Genomic DNA, 21,062 nt, shown 5'->3' with positions numbered 1-21,062 from the left:
AGGTGACCGCCATCGCGAGCCGGCTAAAAACGACCGACACGGCAGCAAGGAAGTAGGAAGGTGGCTATAAAGGCTTTCTGATGGTCGATGGAAAGCTCTGTTAATAAATAAAAATGCAATTAGCCTTGAACTGATACAGTCCGAAGCTTGCGCTCGTGAGTGAACTTTAACGGGATTCGGCGGGAGCTTTCTTGTTGGTTTTTTTTTACTCTTCTAAGGTGCCACCACATTAGAACGATGAATGACTGACTGACTGACTGCAAGGAAAAGCAACAGTAGCACCTCAAATGGTCAATGAAGGAAGGGAGAAAAGTTATGAAAAACTGACCATCGTTAGCCGAGAGATTCCTTGGAGGGCTTGTAAATAAATAAAAAAAAGCACAATTTGGAGGTGCCAGAAGTCAAGCGATGTGATTTTCGTTATTCGTGTGAGAAGGTTTTGGAATTTTGTTTAAGCTGGAGCAGGTAATTTGAGGAACGACCCTCACCGACAGCAATTGGATTGGAAATGTTAAGAGAGGGGGAAGCTAGATGATGGGGTCGATGGTAAGAAAGTGAATTTTACCACGTGAAGGAACCTTAAGGTAGCGCACTAATTTAGCTGGTGACCACAGTTGGGATTTGTCGCTTGGCGCGTGGAGTTGATCGAATTTGAAGATTTCGATTCGCGAAAAAGCCGTGCGTGTGTGTCGAAGAGCTGTGCGGTTTTTCAAGTAAAATTACGGTGAACAAATCCGAGCGCACAGGTGTCTACATTCCAGACGACGACGCGTGTGTGGCTTTGAATAAATTGAAATGGAAAACATTTGAAACCCGAATCAGATACGTAACATTAGTTTTGTAGAACATAGTTATTTGCACTTCAAAGTAGTGTTTCCTAATTCCAATTACTTCCGAAAGCTTTAGGAAGAAGTGTGGTGCATGAGATTTGTGAGGTGTTATACTGACTGAACTGATTTGGAAGTGAGTCCTGTTGGAAAAATAAATCCACCGAGATGTTTAGCAGCCCAAAAAGGATGTACAAAGTGAGTGTTTCGATTTTGCTTCTATTACTAACACATGGATTAATAATTATACTCAAAAGCAAGTTACACTAAGATATCACAAATTAAATGGTCTGCAGATCAATTTCGATGACATCAATCATTTGAGAAAAAGAGAACTAGTCAAAGGAATTTTTTATCGTTTCCACATCAAAAATCCCGTAAAAACTTCTAACAACTATCAACCATCTTGTTTTCACACAATTTACCCGAAAGTAGCTTTCAACTTCCCAAGAAGTACTTATGCATCAAATTTTTGCAAATCACTGCTCCGTGCTTTAGGATGCATCGTTTCGGCATTCATCATCTCTATCTCGCGCTCTTACCCATGATTGAGTCAGTTTTTCTACACAATCGTCAGCATGGAAATTTTTATACTTTATAGTCTCCACTTGTCGATGGAGTGAGGCTACTCTATGGAGCTGGCAAAAACTGGCAAAAGTAAGTAAGTAACTAAGTAACATGGACCAGGAGCGAAGCTTTACTGGAAAACATACTGTTCGGAACTGTGCTTTACTTTGCTGGAACCAACAGACTGTAAAATAATCGTAAAATTTTCCGGAGTGTGTTTCGTCATATTTCTGCAACTTCTCAGTGTATCAGGTGAAACGCGACGCGCGTTTAATGCGTGGTGCCGGTGGTTTTTTGCCAAACATAAAATATCGTTGAAGAGCTAAATTTGTTTGAAATGATCGTTTTTAAGTTGAAATTTCCCTTGGAAACTTGTGTTCAGCTTAGATAGAACTAAGACACCCATTTAAACGAAAAAATAAATGAAAATTTAGTAGATAATTTTTTGACAAATTTCACCAATGTAACGATTTGGCTGAATTCGAGGAGTTTAGAAATTTTGAAAAACTTTTGTAAAAAATTTTGTATTTTTTTTTCAAATTTGTCTGACTGGCTGAATTCATAAATTTTGCTAGTTCTATCAAATCTATTAAATTTTTATTCAATGTAGTGAATTTTGTAAATATTATTTCAGTTTTCACAATTTCGAAATTCTGGCAATATGAGGAAGTTTGACAATTTTGGAAATTTTGACAATTTTGAAAATTATGACAATTTTGTCAATCTTGTCAATTTGGACAATCTTGACCGTTTTGACAATTTTGACAATTTTGACAAAAAAAATTTAAAAAATTTTACAAATTTTACAAGAATAACAATTTTGAAAATTTGACAATTGAGACAATTTTGACCATTTTGACAATTTTGACAATTTCGACAATTTTATCAATTTTGACAATTTTCACAATTTGGGCAATTTGACAATTTCGACAATATTGACAATTTTAACATTTTGGAAAATTATGACAATTTTGACAATTTTGACAATTTTGACAATATTGACAATTTTGACAATTTTGACAATTTTGACAATTTTGACAATTTTGACAATTATGAAAATGTTTACAATTTTGACGATTTCGACAATTTAGAAAATTTGGACAATTTTGACAATTTTGACACTTTTGACTATTTTGACAATTTTGACAATTTCGACAATTTTAACAATTTTAAAAATTTTGACATTTTTGACAATTTTGACAATTTTAACAATTTTGACAATATTGACAATTTTGACCATGTTGACAATTTTGACAATTTTGACAATTAGGACAGTTTTGATAATTTTGACAATTTTGACAATTTTGACAGTTTTGACAATTTTGACAATTCTGACAATATTGACAATTTTGACAATTTTGACAATTTTGACAATTTTGACAATTTTGACAATTTTGACAATTTTGACAATTTTGACAATTTTGACAATTTTGACAATTTTGACAATTTTGACAATTTTGACAATTTTGACAATTTTGACAATTTTGACAATTTTGACAATTTTGACAATTTTGACAATTTTTACAATTTTGACAATATTGACAATTTTGACAATTTTAACAATTTAAACAATTTTTACAATTTTTACAATTTTTACAATTTTTACAATTTTGACAATTTTGACAATTTTGACAATTTTGACAATTTTGACAATTTTGACAATTTTGACAATTTTGACAATTTTGACAATTTTGACAATTTTGACAACTTTGACAATTTTGACAATTTTGACAATTTTGACAATTTTGACAATTTTGACAATTTTGACAATTTTGACAATTTTGACAATTTTGACAATTTTGACAATTTTGACAATTTTGACAATTTTGACAATTTTGACAATTTTGACAATTTTGACAATTTTTACAATTTTTACAATTTTGACAATTTGGATAATTTTGCAAATTTGATAATTTTGACAATTTTGATAATTTTGACAATTTTGACAATTTTGACAATTTTGACAATTTTGACAATTTTGACAATTTTGACAATTTTGACAATTTTGACAATTTTGACAATTTTGACAATTTTGACAATTTTGACAATTTTGACAATTTTGACAATTTTGACAATTTTGACAATTTTGACAATTTTGACAATTTTGACAATTTTTACAATTTTGACAATTTTGACACTTTTGACTATTTTGACAATTTTGACAATTTTTACAAATTTTGACAATTTTGACAATTTTGACAATCTTGATAATTTTGACAATTTTGACAATTTTGACAATTTTGACAATTTTGACAATTTTGACAATTTTGACAATTTTGACAATTTTGACAATTTTGACAATTTTGACAATTTTGACAATTTTGGCAATTTTGGCAATTTTGGCAATTTTGACAATTTTAACAATTTTGACAATTTTGACAATTTTGACAATTTTGACAATTTTGACGATTCTGACAATTTTGACAATTTTGACAATTTCGACAATTTTGACAATTTTGACAATTTTGACAATTTTGACAATTTTGACAATTTTGACAATTTTGACAATTTTGACAATTTTGACAATTTTGACAATTTTGACAATTTTGACAATTTTGACAATTTTGACAATTTTTACAATTTTGGTTATTTTACAATTTTGGCAATTTTGACAATTTTGACAATTTTGACAATTTTGACAATTTTGACAATTTTGACAATTTTGACAATTTTGACAATTTTGACAATTTTGACAATTTTGACAATTTTGACAATTTTGACAATTTTGACAATTTTGACAATTTTGACAATTTTGACAATTTTGACAATTTTGACAATTTTGACACTTTTGACAATTTTGACAATTTTGACACTTTTGACAATTTTGACAGTTTTGACAATTTTAACAATTTTGACAATTTTGACAATTTTGACAATTTTGACAATTTTGACAATTTTGACAATTTTGACAATTTTGACAATTTTGACAATTTTGGCAATTTTGACAATTTTGACAATTTTAACAATATCGACTTTTTTGACAATTTCGACTATTTTGACAATATTGAAAATTTTGACAATTTTGGCAATATTGACAATTTTGACAATTTTGACAATTTTGACAATTTTGACAATTTTGACAATTTAGACAATTTAGACAATTTTGACAATTGTGACAATTTTGACAATTTTGACAATTTTGACAATTTTTACAATTTTTTACAATTTTGGGCCAATTTTGACAATATTGACAATTTTGACAATATTTACAATTTTAATAATTTTTACAATTTCGACAACTTTGACAATTTTGATAATTTTGAAAATTTTGACAATTTTTACAATTTTACAATTTTAACAGTTTTGACAATTTTGACAATTTTGACAATTTTTACAATTTTGACAACTTTGACAATTTTGACAATTTTGACAATTTTGACAATTTTGACAATTTTGACAATTTTGACAATTTTGACAATTTTGACAATTTTGACAATCTTGACAATTTTGACAATTTTGACAATTTTGACTATTCTAAAATTTCACAACTTAAACAATTTCTTTTTTTTTCCTGTTCAAATGTTCCAAACATCCTTTGAATTTTCCCTGAACACATTTTCAAGTTTCTTGATGATTTTTGTCCTTAAATTTGTAGATAGTTTCTTAAGCTTCGATGCTTTCAATGCGTAAACCAAATGCTTTCATCGATTGAAATCGCACAGTTGCTAATATTTCGGGAATTACAGATGGCTTTCAATAACATTTCAAGATATTGTTCCATTTTACAACATCTGACATTTCTAACGATATGAAGGCGAGAATTTTCCGGGGAACGCGAAACAACAGCAATCATCACAAAGGCGTAAACGGGAGTGTAAATTTCAACTCGATGCCGCGCCGCTTCCGCGTTTAATTAAGCTATTAGAACACAGGAAGAACGGGTGCAGTTGTCGTTTCTTATTCGAAGAAGTGTATCACAAGTGAATACTTTCACATCAGTTGAGCGTTTGTTATCTCCCGGATCTTCTCCGATGATGAGGATGACAATATGATGCAGAGCCTGTGTTGGTACTTGAAGCTTAGAAGGAAATGTTTGAAACATGTGTTCTAGAAACTGCATGTAGCTAAATTTAAACACCGATACGCAAGGCGTTGAGGCTGCTTGTGTCTCGTGAAAGCTGGTTAATTTCTCAGGATCGCTATGGCAACAAACGTTCAGTCACATAAAAAGTAAAGGACGAACATTGAAATTTTCTTTTCTTTTTGATCTGCCAATGTAACGAATATTGGAACCTTTTCGACTGTTCGCGCTGTTTGATCTGTCATAACCTGCATCAAATGCTAAAAATTCCCAGGTACACGTCAATTACAACCCATTAAATGTTGAGCCAAAGGATTTCCATTTATAAAAGGCTGCCCTCCCATAAAATGGCATGACGCACCAGCCAATTTAGACTCGGTTGAAGCAAAAAAAAAAAACAGTAACTTTTCGCTTTCTTTTCCCCATTTTTTAGAACATCCCTTTCCTAGTTGTTCTTCGTCTTGAAACTTGAAGACGCTGTTTGTTATTAAATTTTATGATCTCCTCTATTAACACCACTTAATGATGAGGGGGCGAGTTTTCGGCCAACCCCCTTGAAAAAAGACTCGAAAAGACTGCGTGATAACGTTTTTTTCTGCTCAACCTTTTTTGCTTGTCCAGGTCTCTCCCCCACAAAAGGGTGTCCTTCGTTTGGTCTTTTTATTCGGGTAAGATTTTTCAATTTTCCTTCCACTTAAGTCCCATTTGAATGGGAATACTGGGCAATGGGCGACAAGGACGAAGCTTAGGCACAGCGTCCACTCCAAGCGTCTTCCCATCCCACGCATTCCTTCCAAAGATTGTCGCAGTTTTGACTTCTCCTCTGCAAAAACCGATAAACTGAAAAGGACCTTCATGCGTCGTCCTAGTCGACGTCTTGCACGACGTTGTCGTTGTCGTCTCGGGACGAAAGTGAGAAAAAATTAACTTCGCTCCATACGTACGGAATCGTGACAGCTTTCGAATATAAATTACCCTTCGTGTCTTGGGGATTTCGTTTTTGCTCTCCCTCGATGGACTTGAAAGGTTGTTTGGGGTCGATGAAAGTTTGTTTTGCCCGGACCCCTGCCTGACGTTGGCATTTGGAGGGCAAGAAAATAAAGTTTCGGATTAGCTCCGATCTTGATAGTCTAGGAAGCTTTCTTTAGGAAAAAAATAATCGGAAGTCCTTTTTTATTTCAATAAATTTTAAGGACCTTGATGAGTATTAGATTGAAATTAGCTTTTCAGAATCTTTCAGTTTCAGTTTAATTTTCAGCAGGGTAGTCTCCGAAGTAAATTGCTTTTTCAATAATGATAAATTATTGCTATAAGTCATGAAAAATACTGTTTCAGGATTAAAATGTTGCTATAAAAATGTTTGCAAGCTCGCTTATCTATTTTTCACCTACCGAAATTTGAATCTAACATGTATCTTGTATGACTAAAGATTAGAACCATTCAAAAATTTATCAAAAACCACACCCAGCGTTCGATCAAAAATGTTTTTCCAATCAATTGTAACCAAACTGCCGAAATCCGAAAAGCTGAAACCTGTTGATTACCTACACCCAGAATTCATCGAAATGCAGGGCGAAGAAAAAAAAATTGATCCTATGATTTTTCTATTTCCACGCTACGGATGTATGTACGTTTCAATAGACGTTGTTCACGTTTCCTCAATCCCCCAGCCCGGCTTCGGAGCTCCAAAAGCATTGCACAAAACAAATAGCTGGCAATTTTTCCTCACACATTTGCAATGGAATTTTCGTTTTCCCAATGTTTGTTTTTTTTTTTCAAAGACAGAGAGGAAAAAAAATAACACAACATACATCATTCCCGCAATTTGCTATCCACCGATCAGATCAGTTCACAGCTAGGAGCGCATGAGAAGGGAAAAAAATCTCCAATCCTATGCAAACTTTGGCATCTAAATTTTTCCACCATTTTTTTCGGTTCTGGTGTTGTTTTGATCCATCAACGAACAACGGCAAAGCTTCGTTTCCCGATGCATGCAACCCAATCATGCAATAAAATAATTTCCTAGTCAAAAAGCTAGCTCAATCCTAACCCTGAACTCAGGAGAGGAATTTTCATTTCCTGCACTCAAAAGTTATTGAGCTTATATTTGGAAATCTGCAGTTAATTTAAGGTTTTTAATGTATTTCAACACGTTTTTAGAAGATAATTGATCAGTTAAAAACAACTAGAATTCACTAAACTTGCCCCACTCGTGTCTTAATTTTGAGTGTAAATGCAAAACACTCGCCCGGGGAAACAAACAGGAAAGATTTTCCCCTCAACACAACAGAGCGGAAAATATTTCTGTTTTTTTTTCGAATGTGCAAATTCTGCTAACAAGTTTTGTCAGGTACCTTCACCTAGTAGGTGAGAAGTTTTCCCCACTTTTTTTATAGCATTTGTTTTCATTTTTACGTCAAACTGTTAGTTAACGTTCATTTTTCAGAGCAGTTTGTTGGGATTATCTCTTCTGGAGGCGTGCTTTGAAATTTAAGCTGGAAATTTAAGTTCGAAAAATATTACCAAACCGAACAATATTTATGAATCATTATAGGGGATATCATTACATCTAAATGATATCCGTAACTTATTTTTTGAGTCTTGATGTAAAAAGTTGTGAATATCGAATCAAAAGAAGTCCCATAAATTTGACAAGGTGTGCTAATCAAACGATATAATATATTAATAATAGATAGAAGATAAAAATAACATGACAAAAATGACAAAAATGACAAAAATGACAAAAATGACAAAAATGACAAAAAATGACAAAAATGACAAAAATGACAAAAATGACAAAAATGACAAAAATGACAAAAATGACAAAAATGACAAAAATGACAAAAATGACAAAAATGACAAAAATGACAAAAATGACAAAAATGACAAAAATGACAAAAATGACAAAAATGACAAAAATGACAAAAATGACAAAAATGACAAAAATGACAAAAATGACAAAAATGACAAAAATGACAAAAATGACAAAAATGACAAAAATGACAAAAATGACAAAAAAGACAAAAATGACAAAAATGACAAAAATGACAAAAATGACAAAAATGACAAAAATGACAAAAATGACAAAAATGACAAAAATAACAAAAATAACAAAAATGACAAAAATGACAAAAATGACAAAAATGACAAAAATGACAAAAATGACAAAAATGACAAAAATGACAAAAATGACAAAAATGACAAAAATGACAAAAATGACAAAAATGACAAAAATGACAAAAATGACAAAAATGACAAAAATGACAAAAATGACAAAAATGACAAAAATGACAAAAATGACAAAAATGACAAAAATGACAAAAATGACAAAAATGACAAAAATGACAAAAATGACAAAAATGACAAAAATGACAAAAATGACAAAAATGACAAAAATGACAAAAATGACAAAAATGACAAAAATGACAAAAATGACAAAAATGACAAAAATGACAAAAATGACAAAAATGACAAAAATGACAAAAATGACAAAAATGACAAAAATGACAAAAATGACAAAAATGACAAAAATGACAAAAATGACAAAAATGACAAAAATGACAAAAATGACAAAAATGACAAAAATGACAAAAATGACAAAAATGACAAAAATGACAAAAATGACAAAAATGACAAAAATGACAAAAATGACAAAAATGACAAAAATGACAAAAATGACAAAAATGACAAAAATGACAAAAATGACAAAAATGACAAAAATGACAAAAATGACAAAAATGACAAAAATGACAAAAATGACAAAAATGACAAAAATGACAAAAATGACAAAAATCACAAAAATGACAAAAATGACAAAAATGACAAAAATGACAAAAATGACAAAAATGACAAAAATGACAAAAATGACAAAAATGACAAAAATGACAAAAATGACAAAAATGACAAAAATGACAAAAATGACAAAAATGACAAAAATGACAAAAATGACAAAAATGACAAAAATGACAAAAATGACAAAAATGACAAAAATGACAAAAATGACAAAAATGACAAAAATGACAAAAATGACAAATATGACAAAAATGACAAAAATGACAAAAATGACAAAAATGACAAAAATGACAAAAATGACAAAAAGGACAAAAATGACAAAAATGACAAAATGACAAAAATGACAAAAATGACAAAAATGACAAAAATGACAAAAATGACAAAAATGACAAAAATGACAAAAATGACAAAAATGACAAAAATGACAAAAATGACAAAAATGACAAAAATGACAAAAATGACAAAAATGACAAAAATGACAAAAATGACAAAAAAGACAAAAATGACAAAAATGACAAAAATGACAAAAATGACAAAAATGGCAAAAATGACAAAAATTGCAAAAATGACAAAAATGACAAAAATGACAAAAATGACAAAAATGACAAAAATGACAAAAATGACAAAAATGACAAAAATGACAAAAATGACAAAAATGACAAAAATGACAAAAATGACAAAAATGACAAAAATGACAAAAATGACAAAAATGACAAAAATGACAAAAATGACAAAAATGACAAAAATGACAAAAATGACAAAAATGACAAAAATACAAAAATTAAAAAAATTACAAAAATTACAAAAATTACAAAAATTACAAAAATTACAAAAATTACAAAAATTACAAAAATTACAAAAATTACAAAAATTACAAAAATTACAAAAATTACAAAAATTACAAAAATTATAAAAATGACAAAAATGACAAAAATGACAAAAATGACAAAAATGACAAAAATGACAAAAATGATAAAAATGACAAAAATGACAAAAAATGGCAAAAAATGGCAAAAATGACAAAAGAGACGAACCAGCCCAAGGCTGAAAGTCTCTATAATAAAAAAAAACAAAATTGACAAAAATGACAAAAAAGATAAAAATGACAAAAATGACAAAAATGACAAAAATGGTAAAAATGACATAAATGACAAAAATGACAAAGATTACAAAAATGACAAAAATGACAAAAATGACAAAAATGACAAAAATGACAAAAATGACAAAAATGACAAAAATGACAAAAATGACAAAAATGACAAAAATGACAAAAATGACAAAAATGACAAAAATGACAAAAATGACAAAAATGACAAAAATGACAAAAATGACAAAAATGACAAAAATGACAAAAATGACAAAAATGACAAAAATGACAAAAATGACAAAAATGACAAAAATGACAAAAACGACAAAAATGACAAAAATGACAAAAACTACAAAAGGAACCAAAATTACAGAAAAGCCGGTTTAAAAATGTATTTTAAGGTTGTGTTACAATCATTTGAATTTTGTGCATATTTTTAAAGTCAACCACAGATTTGAAAGCTTGAAAATTTCCCACTTATACCAGGAAGGTTTATGGACATAAAACTTGTAACTTGGATTCATATTTAATTAAGAACAAAATTTAAATACCTATTTTCTGAGTAAATGTTTAGTATATCGTTCGACTATTTTATAATACATTTTAATTTCACTTTGTAGCTACAAATGCCTTCCCTTTCGTGCTTTTTTTTTTATAATTCGTCTATTTTAAACTAGAATTATCTGGCTAAGAAAAATTTAAGAATAGATTTTTAGTAAGTTTTTCATTTCATTGGCGATGAATGGCCAGGTATGGGTTTCATCAAAAGCAGAATAAATATTTTCCCTTTGTCAAATTAGAAGTTACATAAGGCTATACAAACAAAATTAAAAAATAAAACAAAAAAAAAATAAAATCAGATTCTGTGGAAATGCAGATGAATTTAAGTTAAAGAATTCAGAACTAAAAAAAGTTTTATTCAGACAACAATTAAGTGACTCCAGCTTAAAGCATAATTTCCAATCAAGTTCCGAAAAATAAACTACAGATGAAAAATTAATTCTTCAATAGAAAATTGATAGTCAAAGATAAAATCATAACCAAAGCAGAAATTCGAGAAATTATCAATTCATAGTTCAAATGTTTGTTTGAATTTTATATAATTTTATATTATTAACAATTCTCTTCAGATAAAAAACGATAATTTGGTCTAATTGTTTTTTTAAATGTGATAAAGGATTCATTTACAGCCCTCACACCCAAAGAGGTGAAGTAATTGCAGAACTAACAATTTTTTTTAGATAATAATGCCAAAAAAGTTTTATATCTTAATTACTTATTTTTTTCACATTATTTTATGCTTGAAGAAAATTTAAAAAAAAAACGTCAATGGAAAATGGCAAAATTGCGTATTTTGTTGAAATAAGCTTTGATGCACTTTAATTTTTTTGACTCCAAAGGTCTCAAAAATAGAAACTAAATGTTAAAAAAAATAAGATAAGTACTACCTTCAAATGAGTTTAGTACCATGAACAAAGATCTCGCGCTCTCAAAATTCTTAATCACAAAAACACAAAAAATCACAAAAAATCATTCACGATAATTAGAATTAATCTTCTTAGTATTGCAGTTTGAAGTTGAAATTGCAGCTTCCACTAAAAAAACAGTTTTAAAATTTTAATTTGAGGTACCTACTGATAAAAAATTCACTTATTTAAAATGGTGTTGCAAAGCACACCGGGTCAGCTAGTAAATAAATAATTTTGAATTTTTAATTTTAATCCGCATAGCATTTTAATAATGTCAACACAAAACATGAACACAGTATTTTAATGTTTTAAAGATATGAAAGTAATTCAAATTTTGCAATTCCTGCTCTGATTGTAACTTTGATTCTCAATTTGGTTTTTGAATTTGATTTGTAATTTGATATTACGCTTTCAATTTGAGACTTTGAGTTGTGAGTCTGAATAAAAGCCGAATTCAGGTTTTGAATTTTACTGTTTAACTGTCTGCATCTCCATGGAATTTGAATTTAATTCTGTTGTATTTTTTTTAATTTTAGATTCTTTGTCGGAAGTCTTAATATTACTTCCCAATAGTCATTAGGGAAATATTTATTGTGCTTTCGATGAAACTCATACCAAGTGAATGATAATTCAATAAAATAAGTTTGAATATCTATCATTAAATTTTTCTAATCAAGAGAATTTTAGGTGTTAGAGAGTTACTAAATGAATTTTGAATTGAATTTGGCATTTAACTGCTCTTATCAGCATTTTGATTTTCGATTAGATGATTGATTTTTCCGTAATGTTTGTACGTAGTGGATTAACAATTATTGTTTGAAGATATCAGACAAAATAGTTTTTTGAAGGCAACATAATGAACTCTTTAGAGTTTTTTTTTTGTATTTTTAAAATATTATGTGTTCTCTGGAACAGCATATAAAAAAAATTGAAAAATTGCCCCGGGCCCCCTGATGGCTCAATCTGGCCCTTGTTGGTTGGTACATTAATAAGTTGTTTTCCCTCAAGTGGAAGTACAGAGATATATCACGAAAGCCTTTAACTCCAATCTCCTGTTCTATTTTATTTTTCAATAAATACATATTGGTGTGCAGTAGGGGAAAGTAATTTTAGAAACTTAATTTAATTGCATGATATCAAATCAATTCACATGTATCAGTTTTACAGTTTTATGAAATTAATGTAGATAGTCTTTTCACTGTCATTAAATTTACAATCAAAGTTTGAATAAATTTGTATGTGTCTGATTTCCCGTAAAAAAAGACATCTCCGGTTGGGTAAAACCTGTAGCTTCATTGCATAAATTCTAGCCATCGGGCCCATCAATTCCAATTAAACGCCCAACTGAACCATTTTCCAATACGAATGGCGAAATCAATCGATTTCGAAAATTGCTTGCTGAATTATTAATCAGCAACGGTTCAGCTGAAATGCAACAATTTTGGGGAACTGATTTTTTTTTTGGTGCTCGCCGATGAACTTGATGAAAACTTTTAACGATGGCAATGTTAAGAAGAAAAAAAACAAACACCCAAATAAAAACGGGTTGGTTGTGAATTGAAACCCAAAACACATACACACACAAGAGACCCCCTTAAACCAACAAATAATGAGATGAATTGAAAAAATAGAAAGCGCAAAAAAAAAAATGAACAATCGACTGGTGATGCTGTGCCGGCGCTTTTCTCTTGAAATGAAGCAAACCGTGCCCTGATCAAACGATACCAAACGAAATTGGAATTCCGATGAAATCACGAGATGAAAACAAGCGAAAGTAAAAATTCTTTTCTGGAGCTTTTTTCGATGGCTGGTTTGAATCAGTCGTGGAAAAATAGAACAGCGGTTGGGGAAAATCATGATGGGGAGCACAAGGAAGATGGACTTGCGAAAAAAGGGTTCAATTTAAAGTGACGACGAAGGAAAGAGGACATAATTATCATAATGAAACAGCTGGGTCTTGATGGATGTGATTTAGTTCGGAGTTTGAGTTTCTTTTTTGCTTCAAGGTAATTACTTTTTTTTATTGAGTTCCGACAATTTGAATGCGCATAATTTGATTTGGTTCACCTGCTAAGTTTAGAGTATGACCAATTGATTCTCAAATTAACCTCACGGTATTTAAAGACGTTATAAATTATTCTTTACTTAGCTACATAGGCTCAATAAAACAATTTATCCAAACACTAACGATGCCATTACATTCGAAGGTAAAATCCCTCATCACAGCTATTAGTCATTCTTCGAAAAACTGGCTTACATGTTGCATTAACATCGCTCAGAACGTAAACAGAGCGCTGCAAATTCCGTGCCATGGTCACTCTTCGGTTATTTTCCAACCAATCCTGGGCACACGGGATAGGTTCCTTCTCATGTACGTAAGTACGTGCTGTACACACCTCTCTTGGTCACCGGAAGTCAAGACAAATTCCGGGTCACGGTCGCCACGCCAACTCCATCGAAAGTGTAATCAAGCGCGACTGACCGCACGTGCACGTAACCAATCCGAAGCTCGAGCAGCTGGCACAAAGTGCTGCTTGATTGCATGAAATTCGTCCCGACTTCCGGTTCCGCTTAGCGAAGGCGTTCCAGTGGACCTTTGGCACTTTTGGTGGAAAGCACTGTTCTAACCGTAAAAGAACCTTTTCCACGAAATTTGGCTTTCTTTGAAATTTAACGTTGCTCAACTCGTGACAGGAATCACCTGAACCTAGCAAATAAGTTATGTTTTTATTATTATTTAAGTAATTCTCTTTTTTGCTGCAGCCACACATGGATCCTTCTCAAGCTTAGGAACGTGGGTGTCTTCATGAGTTGGATGTTGGTCTGTTTCATCTGTCCAATTGCTTTTAACGAGTCCTTCCGGGCACACGTTTTCAATGTTTTTGTGCATTTCAAGATTTCACAGGAATTTTTAAAAGTCAAAACTAAATATATATTTCAATTACTAACAGTTAACGCTTGATTTTCAAGGAAACCTACTTTAAAATTAAACAATGTTTATACTAAAATTATCATCAAAAAAGTTTGTTTTTTTTTAAGGAAAATTTCAATAAAGTCCAACAAAGCAGTAAATACCGTAAAACAACCTCCTCTACAGAAAGGTGTGTAGAGCATATACAAGGCATCAACATCGTTTAAAATTGTGAGGGGGCTGGTGGTTTGGGCATAAATGTCCTTCGCCCTTCCTCTGCCATAAAAGATCGCCGAGATAATGAACCAAGCTATAGGGAAGAGTGAGCCACACTTGAACCCTTAGTAGTAGTCTAAATCTTGTATTTGGCTGGTATTAGTAATAGTTGTGAAATTTTCAAGAATTCTTGATTAACTTTAAAATCCTTCAAAATGTCTGAAGTTAAAATTTCTGAAAACTGTTTTCTACGTTTGAAAGCCTATAAATTGAGTTTAAAATAGGCTTAATTTGGTTTGTAGGCTTAATTTGGTTTGTAGTTGGAAAATTTTCATATTACTTAAAATTTATTTTTAAAGTTTTAAAACACCTTTTTTTTGAAGACTCACAAACAAACACCTCTCCTGATAAAATGATAGCATTTAGAAGCAAATGAGTTGCTTTATGTGAAAGTTTAATTTTTTCCTTTGTATAGGTAGTTTTAGTGTTATTTTTATGGTCATTCTGTGAGAATTTTTGAATATTTATAGAAAATGGACATTTTCTTTGATGAAGAAATATAGAAAAAAAAAATAGATAAAAACACTATAAAATGGTTAAGTTTGAAGAAAACAAGAACATGGGAACAGTGGAAGGACCTAAGGAATTACAAAAGGGTAAAATTTCATTTGTTTTTTTGGTAAAAAATATTGAGAAATGTTAACAATTTTTGCCCCTAAATGTATGCAGCAACATTGTCCATCTTATGATTATATTTGTTTTTGAAAAAAAAAACTTTGAAAAGTTCAATTGAGTCCAAACAAAAAATCAATGTTATTGATGGTTTAAGCCTTTTGTGCTAAATGGTATCAAAACAATAATTTTGAAGATGTTGAGATACGTAAAAACCATAGTGATCAAAGTTACCCCGAAACATGAAATCTGGTTCTGTTATAAACATCTAGTTATAGCCACTAATGTCGTTTGAATATTCTGCTATTAATGTTCATGCTTCATATTCCTTACCTCAGTCAGTTATTTAAAATTTTTAATTGTTTTGTAATAGCAATCCCTTCCAAAATATTCGAAAATGTAATAAAAAAGATATCAATATTTTATGTTTATTACTTGGTCTTTGGATGAGGAGATACCATACAGACAAATTTCTTAAAAACTAGGTTATTCTACTTATGTCTAGTTTAAATTTATGTTTACACGCATTAAAATCTAACAGATGGAACACTTAATTGAAACGATCACAGAATTTGTCGATTGGATGGTTTCGACCATTCGCAGTACGGTGGTAAGGTATCCAGAGAAACTGGCGTTGTCGGAGCGTCCTCGTGGATACGTATAAATTGACACGCTGTAGTATGTAAGAGCAGTCCACAAGATGAGTCAGGGTGCCAAAAATAAAAGTTTGCTGAAGTTCGGTACGACGTTTTTCAAGCGTGGCCAGATTTACAAGGGCGCATCTTTGTTCGTAAGACGGAAGACGAAGCGGTTCAGTCCAGGGAAGGCGCCGTAAAGCATACCTTATAAAACTACGTTGAACTCGTTCGAAGCGGTAACTCTGTGTGCTCTGAAAAGGAGCCCATATCTGTGCAGCGTATTCCATAATGCTTCGTACTGATGCGTAGTAAACAGCTTTCAAAGTATAGATGTCGTCAAAATCCTCGGTATTTCGACACAGAAATCCTAATGCAGAAAAACCTTTTGCGGAAGTAATTGCAATATGTTCAGCAAATGTGAGCATGTTCTCTATCTTCACTCCGAGATCTAAAATGGACTTCACGTTTTCAAGATTACTTTTAGATAGGCGGTAGTCAAAATTGAAGATGTTTCGTGAGCAAGTAAAATTTACTACCTTGCATTTTTTTGCATTAGCCTGCATCCCGTTCAAGCGGCACCAGCTTTCAAGTCTAGCGATATCAGCTTGCAGTGCCATACAATCTATATAACTATGAATCCTCCTAAAAAGCTTCAAATCATCAGCATACAGGAGCTTGTCGGAGTGGAGTTTTTCACATAGATCCTTTACAAATGTAATGAAAAGAAGCGGTCCGAGGTGGCTTCCTTGGGGTACTCCTGACGGGCTTTCGAATATACTAGATCGTGATCCATTTATTTTTATTTGTGAGATACGACTTGATCCACTCGACTGACCAAGTTGGAAAACCAAGTCGGTCCAAGTTTCTGATAAGTAAATCGTGCGGGACTCGATCGAAAGCTTTTGCATAATCGATATAAATCGAGTCCACTTGACAACCTTTTTCCAGGCTATTACTGATTGAGCTTACGTAGCACATTAAGTTGATAACAGTCGACCTCTTCTTCACAAAGCCATGCTGTGATTCGGATATGAACGGTTTAATGGCGGCGTACAGTCTTTCTTGTATCAAAGCTTCGTATACTTTGGAAATAGAATTCAGAATTGAGATGGGCCGGTAATTTTCGAATTTGTGCGCATTTCCCGATTTGTATATTGGATAAATAGCAGCGATTTTCCACGCGCTAGGGAACGATCGTTCATTAAATGACCGATTTAGAACACTGCAAATCGGACCAGCTAGGAATGCAGCACAATATTTTAAAATCGACGGCGGTATGCAGTCAGGACCTGAACCTTTAGTTGGATTATCATCGAACAATTTTTCGTAAACATCTTGTTCAGAGAAGCACGGTAAGGGCAAATTAATGTCATAGGAAGGCAAAGAGTCTAGGTAGCTGTTGTCTTGGCATACATCAGCAGAGCAATACACACTTCGGAAAAAGTCTGCAAAAATATTGGCCTACTCGGTTGAACTATTAGCAGTGACACCAGTCCACATCTGCAGGGATGGTGGCGTTACGCTTCTTGTTGTTGAAAAGCTTCCAAAATGACGAGGGACCATTTTTGAGGTTTTGGTTCTTCAGATTTTTTAATTCACGTTCCAGGAGTCTAAGGTGACATCTACAATTTTCAAAATGATACCGATTAAAAAGTTTTCGGGCCTTTCGTAGCAGATTACGTAATCTTCTAAGGTCGGCATTCCACCAGGCATGCTTCGTTGATTTGATTCTCTGCTGGCGCTTCAGGGGTACATTTTGTTTGAAAATAGAGTAAATTTGAAAATAGAAAAATTCAACGCGGACTCCACATTGCTTGCTTCTTCCAAAAAATCCCAGTTTGTTGAGTTGAGCGCAGCCGCAACCAGATCGAAGTTACACCTCTTGAAATCAAAATCAAGTTCTCCGATGGGCTCTTCTAAGGGGCTCAGTTCTTTATCAATTTCGAAGGAAAAGATAAGCGGTTTATGATGACGATCTATAGGAATTATTGGATCGGGTGATTCGAAAATTGACACGTTGGCGGGATCGGTTACAAACGCAAGGTCTAAGAAACGCTGATTGATGTTCGTTATGCTGCAGATCTGGTATAAACCAGCGGAAAATAGTGTTTCAGTTAATAGAATTTCAGCTTCAGATGAAGCGTTCGTTGGCATATAACTATTAAGATCTTGATCGTAGGTCCATTGTAGATGAGGAAGATTATAAACCCCGACAACTATTACTGAGTCAAGCGCGGTGGTCATTTTTCCTATTTGTTGAACAGTGGCAGAATGGGATTCGTAGTTACGGAGGCAGCTGTTTCGCCGAAGATAAATACAGCACAGATAGAGCGAACGCGTGCCAATTTTTACTTTTACTACAACTTGTTCCAGATGTTCACAGTTTTGCAGGGCGACAGGAATTGCATTCAGCTCTTCAATCACAGCGATCAAAACGCCTCCTCCTCGTTGAGCATTGCTCGTCTCAGAATTGCGATCACAACGATAAATATTAAAGTTCGATGATAGCTCACTGTCTTGAATCTTGTGATTTAGCCAAGTTTCGGTGATCAAAATGCAGTCATGATCACTGACAGAAAGCGCGTCGCGGAAAGCAGCAGTCTTTGTTCGCATACCATTTTGGTAGTATAAAGAGATATTTCGGAGGAGAAGTTGAGTCGGCGAAAGAGTCAAGGAGATCTGATTATTAGAATCGGGCATCGAACATTGAAGAAGGTCTGAGTTTACCACGGGAATGGTTGATTCCGACAAGGTTTCATTATTAGATGTTAAACTTGAACGGGAGTCACGTACGGTGTTATGGGGTTGACGGTCATTGCTGGAGTTTCGGGTTTCGGTTCCCACGGAAACCCCGACCTGTTAATGCGTTTGGTGGTGAATTCACGATTTTTTTCCAAATTTTGCATTTTTTTTCCAAATTTTGCGTGACATCATTAATGGACAGCCCCATATCGGCGTCTGCTGAATTCGTACGTACTGCACACAAACGAGGTGTAGAGCGTCGGTTGGGAGTATCAGCACGAAAGCCTTCGGTTCTTCGGCGTTTAACACTAATAGTAGGAACGATCAGTCGATTATCGGAGCGACCAGTGACTGGAGTTGCGAGATTTTTCAGAGGAGATAAATTGGTTCTAATCTCTGCTCTAATTTCTTGAAGAATCATATCACGGATTTCGTTCATTAAAGCCAACTTGAGCGAATCAATAACGTATTCGGAAGTCTTCACAGAAATCATCGCATTGGAGAAACGGGCATTAGAAAGCAATTTTTTACAGGCAGTACACATCCACAGGCAGTGTGAATTGTTTTTAAACAAAGTTAGGAGCTCTTATGTTAGGCCAGAGGCCGCATGCACACTTGGCTCGAGCAAAATCCTTGACACTGCCAAAAGTCTCCTTCGAATTCATTAGCACATTTTTCACAGCCATACATCGTGCTCAAAAGTAAAGCCTGAGTCGAATTGTCGAAATTCCCTCAGTTTACGGTATTTCAATTATTTTTGATTATCAAAAACAAGTGGTGCCTCATAGTTCTAGAGCCATTTCCTCTTTTAATTCATCCCTAAGTACAGTTCTACTAATCCCATTTCAAGATCAGTTGATTTTGCATAATAAAGTTGTTGTACGAAAATATATTAACTTAAAAATTGATACTTTTACTCTTATAATCTATGTAGATCTAGTGTTTTTCAATAAAGTGTCAAGTGCCCTTTAGCCTATACAATCCTGTTTGTTTTACACTCCTTGAAAATGCATTTAATCTACCAACCTGGGTTTATTTTTTACAAAGCTACAGAATTCAAGGTATTCAAACACTGTTACAGTTGGTAAAATTTATTAAATTTTTTAACAGATGTAATGGAATTAGGAAATTGTTTCCTCAGTCTCCCCTACTTATTGACTATCATAATTTTCAAAACATTGACTCTTTCCGTGGAGCCAATAGGGAGGTACTAAAAACTAAATAAATTTAATTTTTGCAATCATTTGTTGTAAATTTTACAGTTCAAAATGAAGACTGGAAACTCAATTTCCAATTTCTATGCCCTGCCCAATCCAATCCAATGAACTGAACATTTGACTGAGTTGAATGTTGTTCATTTATTAACTTTGAGAGTTGAGGTCTTAAAAATCTTTGATTTGGGTCAAAACTCATCCATGTCTTTCGTCATTGCAAGAACTCAATTCTTTTGACGTCAATGAGATTGATAAACTTCTCTTGTATCTTGGATAAATTGTTTTATCATTACCTCTGACCTCTGACGGTTCTAAAAGGAAATGTGTGAAAAAACATAACAATCAAGGAAACCAAATCTGTAGAGTTGTCCGTACTGAATTTTCAAAAATCCGCCAATGAAAAGAACTTGAATATTGAGCAAAAAAAGAAAGTTGTGAAAGAGTGAGAATGAAGGAAGGAGGCACTGCACACAGCCTCTTCTCCGTCAAATTAATTGAATTGAACTAAATCTGAGATATATTGAAAAGTTTCAAAATAAGATAAAAAATATAAAATTTTTAATCTATTTTTCTAAATAAACATGTTTCGATATCCTTTAATACAACTTCAATCTGCAAATCAATAATTTTTCACGCGAGAAAATGTTGAATAAAAGATGATTTTCACTTGATGTTAAAAAAGAACATTTCAAGTCTTCTTCCAATCATTTCTTTATCCTGCCCTTTTTTAAATCAGCACATCTTTACGTTAGAGAGAGCAAATATTTAAGATAAGTTTTTGATTATAGTTGCTAGGAAATTTAAAATATTTATAAAGCATTGTTGTTTTTTTATTATTGTGGAATATTTTTCTGAATGGGTATATGGAAGTATTGTTTTTTATCAATTCTGAAATTCGTTTTTCAA

The 21,062-nt window shown here is 32.4% G+C and overlaps 1 protein-coding gene across 1 annotated transcript in view; it reads left to right on the top strand.

Moving 5' to 3' along the window:
* Window positions 1–905: 905 nt before the first annotated feature.
* Window positions 906–21,062, top strand: part of LOC129746827 (uncharacterized) — a 183,487-nt gene continuing 163,330 nt past the window's right edge. Inside the window, exon 1 of the mRNA XM_055740743.1 lies at window positions 906–1,025. Coding sequence (XP_055596718.1) covers window positions 996–1,025 — 30 coding nt within the window. The 5' untranslated portion in view covers window positions 906–995. The remainder of the gene's footprint in view (window positions 1,026–21,062) is intronic.

The sequence above is a fragment of the Uranotaenia lowii genome, chromosome 1 (genome assembly GCF_029784155.1).
Source record: "Uranotaenia lowii strain MFRU-FL chromosome 1, ASM2978415v1, whole genome shotgun sequence".
NCBI classification, from domain to species: domain Eukaryota; kingdom Metazoa; phylum Arthropoda; class Insecta; order Diptera; family Culicidae; genus Uranotaenia; species Uranotaenia lowii.
Note: the sequence above shows the minus strand (reverse complement) of the source record. Positions and strands in the feature narration are given on the sequence as shown.